General features: G+C 46.6%; 2 protein-coding genes across 3 annotated transcripts; both read right to left on the reverse strand.

Annotated features, from left to right (window-relative positions):
- LOC127760357 (CRIB domain-containing protein RIC4-like) lies at nt 1-1,368 on the reverse strand. Of its 2 annotated transcripts, none has more exons than XM_052284596.1 (2): nt 725-1,368; nt 1-632 (listed from the first exon to the last, which is right to left on the reverse strand). In XM_052284596.1, exons 1-2 carry the CDS (start codon nt 849-851, stop codon nt 178-180), a joined length of 582 nt encoding a protein of 193 aa, XP_052140556.1. In that variant the 5' UTR covers nt 852-1,368; the 3' UTR covers nt 1-177. The 2 variants fall into 2 exon arrangements, with proteins under 2 accessions (XP_052140556.1, XP_052140557.1); XM_052284597.1 differs by having other exon boundaries at nt 1-611; nt 725-1,367.
- Nucleotides 1,369-5,901: 4,533 nt separating this feature from the next.
- LOC127760356 (uncharacterized) lies at nt 5,902-7,391 on the reverse strand. Its single transcript, XM_052284595.1, has one exon. It carries the CDS (start codon nt 7,170-7,172, stop codon nt 6,234-6,236), a length of 939 nt encoding a protein of 312 aa, XP_052140555.1. The 5' UTR covers nt 7,173-7,391; the 3' UTR covers nt 5,902-6,233.
- Between the last annotated feature and the right edge of the window lie 1,998 nt (nt 7,392-9,389).

The raw sequence follows: 9,389 nt of genomic DNA on the forward strand, positions 1-9,389 counted from the left end.
GAGAAAAGGAACAAAAAGGATCCCCGGGAAAATGTTGGCTACGTACAACGGCACAAGGAAACAAACGGGAAAACAATCGGAGGAAAGAAAGAAAAAATCGCCCACGTCCCCACGCGCAGTTACATACACATGGGGAGACTCGGGGACGGTGGAAGAGACAACGCCCCGTGAGCCAGGCTAGCTCGCCGTGGTGGTCCCCGTGGCGGCGGCCTGCGCCGCCATGGCGAGCTCGAACTGCCGCATGGAGAACGCCGGCAGCGGCTGCTGCTGCTGGGACGGCGGCGGCGGCGGCGCCGGCGCCGGCAAGGCCGACGAGGTGGACGCGGCGGAGGCGGAGGAGGACGGCGGCGCGGCGCGGTTCCAGGAGCGGAGGCTGGTGGTGGTGTTGGTGCTGCCGTCCCAGCCGATGTGCGCCACGTGCTTGACGTCGGTGGGGAGGCCGATCACCATCTCCCGCTCCTCCTCCTCCTCCTCCTCCTCGCCGTCGTCCTCGTACACGGCGAAGATCTGGGACAGGTTCTTGAACCCCCGGAGAAGCCTCGCCACCAGCGACTCCCCCTTGGGCTTGTTCTCCGCCGCGCCGCCGCCGCCCTCGCCGCCGCCGCCGCCGCCTAGACACGCACACAGCATCACTAACACCAAACTCCTAAATCACCCCGCAAAAAAAAAAAAAAACAATCCACAAGATCGAGCAGAAGTGAAGAACAAACATCAAACAACGAACCTTGGGGCTTCTTGCCGCTCTTGCCGCCGTCCACGACGTCGACGCTAGAGCCATTGCGGCAGGTGGAGGAGAAGGGGATCACGATGAACCGGTCCATCCGCCGCTGCTCCTTGCCGCTACTACTCATGACTAGCTAGCTAGCCACTGCTAGCTAAGCTGATACGATCTTGGAATCGAATCAATGTCTGCTCCTCCTCCTCGCCGGCTGGAGCTAGCTGCTAGCTACCAATCAACCTAGCTCGTGGTTGACGAACTGATCTGCCTGCCTGGCTGGCTGACTCGCGGCGAGCCAGCCTTAATCGTAGGAGAAAGCTAGTGCAGTAGGTGCAAGAACGAACTGATTGGCAGGGTTTGGTATAGCGAACACGAGCAGCTAGCCACAGCCGAAAGAATACTGGTACTACCACTCCCACTACTACTATACTCCTACACTACGCCACTACTGCTGCTGCTGCAGGCTGCAGCTGTATTGGGTTGGTTGCTACAGCAAATGGATGTATTGGGGCTAATATCGATTGAGATGTGTGGGTGCATATGGCAAATTGTGGTGGTCTCGGTGGGGAGAAATGTGGGGGTAATGGATAGGAGGAAAGGAGAGTGGGTTGGGTTGGTGACCTCCTCCTCTTCTTCTCGTGTGTTGGGTTTGGTTTGGTTTAGTACCCACTCCGGCTCACTCTGGCTAGAGGGTACGGTATGTTTGGAGAGTTTGTGGCAAGTAGTACAATTTCTCTTAAAATCAAAAGTTTTTCTAAACAGTTTAACTTTTTATTCATGTTTTCATAAACACTTTTTAGAATCATTGAATTCTCATAAGCTATCTATCAATTAACTACTTGTTAGAATTTTAGGCTTTGCTCAAACTGAAGCAGAGAAAGAGATGGTAGCCAGCTGCTTCTACTCTTTCGGCGACAGCGCAGCAAATCGGCTCTGCGCCACGCTGCAGCAGGGACCGGGGGTAGTAGACTAGTAGTAGAGGAGAAGCGGCCAAAGTGCGTGGATGTGCAAGCGGCCGCAGCGGCGTGAATTCGCGTGGACCAATCGCACAACTGCTTCTCCCTGTCAGTGAGCCCGGCCTCTCCTCATAATCTCATTGGCTTGGTTTTTTCGCTCTCGTTGTGTTGGGTTGCTCTGGATCTTTTCATTGGGACATACGGTACGAGGGTATAGCCATTGGTGTGTACTAGCTTTGTACTGTCTTTTGCCTTGGGTCCTAAACTTTTTTTGGGCGCACGTACGTGTTACACTATTACACCGGTTGATCCATGTTCCGTTCCACGCTAACCAGCGAGGTGTACGCTACCTCCGGGGGGATTATTGGCAGTTGCCATCAATCTAGCGTACCAACGTACTACCTGTGCTGTACCAAACGCTAGAATCCCATCAATACCATACCATCGTAAACAAAGCTTTTAGGCAAATATATACTGATGTGTCCCAATATAACTGACTCAATCAGACCGTTGAGATTTTTCTTTTTTTGTTTTAACAGTAAGTTTATAGCATTGGTGATTCCAATTTCTTGTCACGAGTTCAGGGATGCTTTTTACTCACAAATTAGAGCCTTTGACACTAGCCCTTGTTTCCTTTTCTTTTTCCGGGGGCTTACAGATATTAGTTGTGTATGACATGATACTTTTTAGCATAAATAGATGTTTTTCATGCTTTGGTAGTCTACTATGAGTTTGGATATTAGTTACTACGACCTTTGTCCATTAACAGAACAGCTTTTAGCTACCAATGTGGATAATGCATGTCTATATTAACAGCTAAACGTTGTTATATTTTAAGACAAATGTAGTAGTAAAAATCACGGTAAATAGATGAGACTAATACTATTGCTGGTCGAACTGAAATGCTTAGTGCATTTGAAACTTTCACGTTGGCCTCTAGATTTCGAGCTATTGTGATTTTCAATCGTCTAATATCTATCAAAACTCAAAACTCAAAAAGATGGTTAAGCAAGAGCCTACCTCTGCAGAAAGAGAATGGAGATGGTGCTCATAGAGGGGAAAGTTCAGTGGCTGAGAGAACAGCCCATTGGAAAAAGGAACTTCAGTGGCTGACTGGCTGGAGTTGTTTCTTGCAATCTCACATCAGTAACTGGTTCACCAAATTCAGCCCCAGGGTAAAGCTAAACACATACTAACAAACATAGAAGCGTACAACCATGACATTCAACACAGAACAGAACACATTATTTATGTCTGACAGTACAGCACAGTATAATCGAAAGTTTAGTTTAGATTTTAGCTGTGCTGAAAATTAAATCAAGGTTGACAGCTGCTTAGGCACCCACAACGTAACACTTAGTGGAAATAGCCTTTTGTTCAGGCTAGGGTTGACATCTTTTCCGATGGTATTTTGCTGCTGATACTACTATCAGGGAAACCCATCGCATATTTCTCAATGGTCCTATAAAGCTAAGCACCATGTATGCAATTAGTGCCACCAATAATTCGAAGTCCTCCAGAAAACAGACAATGCCTGTTATCAAAACAGCAAACGCCGTGATCATGTAGAAGCTCTGCGAAGAACAAGTAACATGCAAAGTATAAGTCACCACTTTCCTCCAAGAAGAGAGAATCCGGGTGCAAACCAAATTACCAACTAGGCAACTAAACTCAATTATGAACTAAATTAGTACTCCCTCTGTTCCTAAATATTTGACGCCGTTGATTTTTTTAAACATGTTTAATCATTCGTTTTATTAAAAAAATAAGTAATTATTAATTCTTTTTCTATCATTTGATTCATTGTTAAATATACTACTACTACTCAAGTTTTGAATAATATTCACAAAATTTTTTTCAATAAGATGAACGGTTAAACATGTTTAAAAATATCAACGGCGTCAAATATTTAGAAACAGGGGAATATAAATTAATGAAGTAATTTGAGATTAGATGGAAGCAGCTGCAGCAGGCAACAACACTGCAGAGAGACGTGATCTTCCCGGCCGTTGCCGCCGGCTTGTTGGGCTTCATCTCCGTTCGATCGCTTACCTCGCCGGCCGCTTTTCTCCCTCCCAGCGCCGGAGCGGAGCCGCGACTCCTGATGTAACGAGCAGAGACAGGAACAGAGTCCGCGACCGATCCAAGCCTCCAAGCCCAGCAGCATAACCAGGCCGGCCTGCACAGCCAGCACGGCCCATGATTTAGTTTCACACATGGGCCAGCCGGGCGCCGGGCCATTTTGTAACGGACCACGACTAGTTTCGCACCGGTCTCGCCGGGGGAAGAAGCGGCAGCGTAGAAAGCTGGCATTTGCAGCAGTTCTCAACCTGCCACCGTTTTTTTTATTACAAGGTTGACACACACGCATCACTGCACACGTAACACTGTATTGATACCCAACACATCCCTGATCTTATTAAAATTCTGTTAAAAGTTCACATGCATATATGTAACATTCATCAGCACCAGGATAGTGGGTGGATTCATGCATACACAACTTTACCACCACACGTCCACACCACACCACCGGTGCCTCCCTCAACATGCTACTTTTTTTTCCTGTTCAGCAACAGGAGATGCAGTAAAAGTTCAGAACATATGCGCCGGGTTGTTTTTTTTTTTTTGGTTTTGTTTTCAACGCCGATTATTTAACATTTAATGCCAAAAACATACAGTATTTTCCGTGGGGTAACAGCGTTCGTGTTGCACAAATCAATCGATCGATAAATTTTTCATAAATTTGTTTTCGAGGGAATTCAGAATCCCATTGAACCCCGATACAAGGCAAATCGCCGGCAACCAAATCAAGCACACAATCAGGAGCTTCATCCATGCCACAGTACTTTCAACAAATTCCAAAAGCTAATAAACTTTTGCAAGCTTCAGCAAATACACCCACGTCACTTCTATCAAACTCTGAACGGAAGCATTAATAACATTGGATGATAATAAAACAGAGTAACATAGCTCTAAATCCAGTTGGTAGAAAATTTTAGCTGCTGTTGGTCACTGGAAATTAAAAGAGCTCACCATTTCACCTGGCGCCCTATTTCTAAGGAGGGCACACCTAGGATAAAAAATTAAGATACTTAGGATAAAAAATTAAGATAATTTTTGGGCACCTACTACACTATTATCAATAACTAAGGTTTTATTCAGACTAGGGTTGACATCTTCCCGTTTCCTGATGGTATTTTGCTGCTGATATGACAATCAGGGAATCCCATCGCATACTTCTCAATGGCGTGAGTCTTCAGAAATGGCACAATTAGCCACACCTCTATAATGCAGGGCTGCACTAATGCAATTAGCAACAGTGCCACCAATAATTCGGCTTCCTTCAGAATAGTGAGTATGGTAAATATGTACAGCACAACTGAAGCGGCCATGTACAAATTCTGCAAAGAAATAAAATGCAAAATAACTCACCGTGTCTCCAAGACGATAAGATTTGGGTGCAAACAGTGGCAGTACTGGTTCATAACTGCTTACTCTGTAGTCGTAATGGAAGTCGTTTAGGATAATATTTAAGTCAAATCTTGGAATTATAAATCATAAATAACTCTTAAGTTATTGAGTTTAAATAATATAAAAATTATATGAATAGATTTGTCTTGAAAAATACTTTTATAAAAAAATATATATATATATCACTTTTAAATAAATATTTTTATAGAAACAAGAAGTTAAAGTTGTGTTTTGGAGACCGTATCGCTGTCCAAAACGATTTCCTTTACGAGAACTAAACAACTAAATAATAAGAGTAAATCTCCTAGGTGTTTATTTTAGGTAAATCTGACGGTAAAATTTAGACAGGATGAAGCAAACCAAAACATAGCTGGGACCAAGATGGGCCACGCTCGAGGAGAGACAATCCAATGCCACCACCTATATAACTACGAAGCTAAATCATCTTAAAAGAAGTAGAAATATTAAAATCATCTGGTTTGCTTCCCGAGAAAATCAAAGCTTGGCACAATTGTGGGTTGGTGCTTGTTAGTATCGACACCACAATCAATCCCCAATTGCTTAACGATCCCGTATGCATTAAAAATTGAAACAATTCTTACCATCCGGGCCGGCCTTCACGGCCCAGGAAAATAGTCTCACATCGACCTCGTCTGGAAAGAAGATGGCGTCAATTCGTTTTTTGAGGAAACCTGGGGATTTTGCATAATTTTTTCAGGTTTTCTGATTTCTGTTGTTTCTGTTTAGCAACACAGATTCTGTAATTCATCAATGAGACAGTGCGCCTATTAATTATTTATCTTTCAGCAACGCCAATAAATTACAAGTGTTTTCAGCGTTTCATGTTGCACTTGCACACAAATCAATCGATCGATCGAATCCCCTATAAGTTTCAATTTTTTTTCAGGTTAATTTTCAGCGGAGCGGCGCATGAATTGGCCACTCGTACGCCATCAACCAATCCAACCAACAAATCTTATAGCTACTACCGCCATGCTGCATGATCGTTCTATCTGCATCTGAATTCTGAAGAAGATTAGAAGATGTCGAGGATTTCTTGGTTTGCATCTGAATTCTGAAGAAGATGATTAGAAGATGTCGAGGATTTCTTGGATGAAACCGTTGCAGAGAGGGCAGTTGCCGCGGCTGACCCAGAGCTCGCGGGAGCAGAGGCGGCAGAAGGTGTGGCCGCACGGGATGAAGGCGGCGCCCTTGTGGCGCACCATGCACACGCAGCACACGTGCACCATCTCCTCCTCCCGCCCCTCGCCGTCGTCCTCGTCGTCGTCGCCGTCGCCGTTCTTGCGCGCGCCGCCGCCGTTGCCCCCGCCGCCGCCGCCGCCGCCGCCGCCGCCGCCGTGGCCTTGGTCGTCCTCGTCCTCCGAGTCCCACTGGCTGTCCGATTGCTCCAGTAGCGCCATCAGCGACATCTGCGCCGCGGGCGCGTCGTCCTTGCCTTGCTCCTCTTCGTCGTCGTCGTCGTCGTCGTCGGTGTGGTCCTCGTTGTCGTCCTCATTGGCGTGGCCGCCGCCGTCGACCGCGGCGCGCCTGGAGCCGCTGGAGAAGGCTGTGGCTCCGAGGCGGGTGGAGGTGGCGCGCGAGAAGGTCGGCGTCGGGCGGAGCGACCGCGTGCGGGAGAAGGTGCGCGAGAACGCCGCCGCGGCCTCGCCGGGGGAGTAGTTGTACTTGTTGCTGTGGTTGCTGCCGCTATTGCTGCTGCTCAGCGTCGCGCCGCCGCCGCCTCCGCCGCCGCTGTTCGACGCGGCGGGCTTGGGCGACGCGGACATCCACGCGCTCGCGGCGCGGCGTAGCCGGAGCCGGTCACGCAGCGGCTTCCAGTTGATCATGCCACCGACGCCACCGCCGCCACCGGAGGCGCCCGCGGCGGCGGGGATCCTTCCTCCCTCGCCGTCGCCGCCGCCGAGGCCGTCGTGTGGGATCTTGAGGAAGTCGCGGATGGCCTGGTCGGGCGCGGACAGCTGCTCCGAGAGCGTCATCGTCCGCCGCAGCTCCGGCCGCCGCTCCATCTCTCAGCTCGCTCGCGCTACTCTTCCGCCGCCGCGCCGGAAGCCTCACCGTCTGCGTGCGAGGCGGCGATGAGGTGGTGGTGGTGGTGGTGATGGCGTGGTGGGAAGGGGAGGTGGCGTCTTATGGCCGCGATGGGTGGAGAGGAGTGGAGGTCGAGAAGAGAAGAGAGGAGAGGAGAGGAGGGAAGGTGGAGCGGGTCTCCCGCGCTTTTTAAACCCCTCGTTTACAATTACCGCAACGTGCGCCCATCGAGAGTAAATTTAATTACCGTGTTGCCACGCGAATTCGCCGGACACCTGCTAATCTAATTTTTTGGGTTAATTTTAGCATCACCAGAAGGTAATAGTGTAAAATTTGGTACATGGAGCATCCTGAGGCACGAAAATTTTTAGGGCCATTTTAGTTTGATGCTAAAATATACCCTACCAAATTATTGGCATTTTAAATAGTAACTTTGCTGGTGTTTGATTTACTACCGAAATATGTCAACAACACACATAAGTTGTCAAAGAAATTGGCACTGCTAGTGCTACCAAAAGTTGCCTAGGTTTAGAACTTGCCAATATTTTAACACGGTAGTAAACTAAAATACTATTAGTGCAAATTTTAGGTATTTTGAAGTACTTAATGACCGTAAAATTTCTCTATTTTTTAACAGTGCATTCGACGGCTATTACTGCCCTCAAATTATGATACATCCTTGCTTCAAAAATAAATCAGTGCTAGTTAAACTAGTAGTGGGAAAGAGTAACATGCCCGAAATGGTCACTTGATGTTTACTGTAGGTGTCAATTGGTGCGCGTGTAAGCAACGGCATATGATTCTAAGTTCGTTTCTTTACTGTTAACCATGCATAAATGTGCGTTAAACCTCGTAATGCTTCACTTAAGTTGGCAAAAAAAGAAAAAAAAAAAGAAAGAGTCTGAACATCCTGTTAGTTTTTAGATTGTGTATGATCAAGAGTAAGGCCGTGTTTATTTGCAATTTTTTTTTCGAACTTCCAACTTTTCTATCACATCAAAACTTTCATACATACATAAACTTTCAACTTCTCCATCACATTGTTCCAATTTCAAACAAATTTTAAATTTTGGTGTGAACTAAACACACCCTAACTTCTATGAGACTCTATCAAAGGTACAGTACTGTACTAATCTTATTGTCAGATCTTCCTGGCTATACTGAAATAGTCCTAACACTTACAACAGAAAAAACAAATAAATCATAGCAGGTGAGCTGTACTGTTTACACTTCCAATTCTACTTTCATGGTTGACTTAAAAAGATTTTGATACTTGTTCAGTTAGGAGTTTGGTGAGGATGACAGTAGCCGTATGATAGATAATTGAGCTCTTATCTCTACAGTAGGTAGCCCTGTACTGTATGTATTAGGTGACATCAATCTTAGTTCGTACTACTACCCAGCATCAATCAAATTTAATCTATTGTCGCTTTGCTATTGCAACCACTCTGGTTGACCTCTCTGGATTATCTATGCACCTATGCAGGCAGCCAAATTACAGGTGGAGACGTCGCAATTATCCAATGGAATAACCTAATCTAGTGCCATGGTTGGCTCTAACTGTTCGTGCTTAATTGCCAGGCATCAAGAGAGAAATTAGGTGAGACACATCCCATCGTGCCCACAGGATTCTCACTTAATTGTCTGAAACATCTTGCCAAGAACACGTGAATTTTGAGCAAACAAAAATGATTATCTACAGTGCAAAATGGAATGTCCAGGACACAAACAATACACGGAAGAAAACAAAACTGCACTGCAAGAGTCTCCAATGGAGAGAAAGATAATGCCAGAATGAGAATTTGGCTTTGGATCTGCAGCAGCAGGAGCAGCATCTGGCAGAGTCTTTTTCACATGAGATAAGTACAAACTTAATGCATAATTAGGGCTGAATAATTGTGCACATGCAACTGGGACTACACCATATAAGTGATGAGGAAAACGTTGCAGCAACAAACGGTCAGTACTCAGCAATCTCCTCGCTCTGTCCAGCCTGTGATGGCTACACGCCTACTAGGCTACTACGCCTACGAGTACGTGGGGTTCCCGTTGCTTCGTCTGCTCTGCAATGGCGCCGTGCGATGAGCTGGGGTTTGGACGCTACGGCCTCCTGTGATGTAGAGGTCACAGGCTTGTTGTAGCAAGTACTAGCAACCAGCTCTTGCTGCCAAAATTCAGACTTCTTCAGTGTTAGA

Source organism: Oryza glaberrima, chromosome 1 (genome assembly GCF_000147395.1).
Source record: "Oryza glaberrima chromosome 1, OglaRS2, whole genome shotgun sequence".
In the NCBI taxonomy this organism is placed as follows: domain Eukaryota; kingdom Viridiplantae; phylum Streptophyta; class Magnoliopsida; order Poales; family Poaceae; genus Oryza; species Oryza glaberrima.

Bases quoted from the DNA above. Each gene is read 5' to 3' on its own strand.
- LOC127760356 (XM_052284595.1), bottom strand. From the start codon at position 7,172: ATGGAGCGGCGGCCGGAGCTGCGGCGGACGATGACGCTCTCGGAGCAG.
- LOC127760357 (XM_052284596.1), bottom strand. From the start codon at position 851: ATGAGTAGTAGCGGCAAGGAGCAGCGGCGGATGGACCGGTTCATCGTG. The intron at 633-724 runs GTTCGTTGTTTG...GTTTGGTGTTAG, and splicing joins GAGCGGCAAGAAGCCCCAAG to TGATGCTGTGTGCGTGTCTA.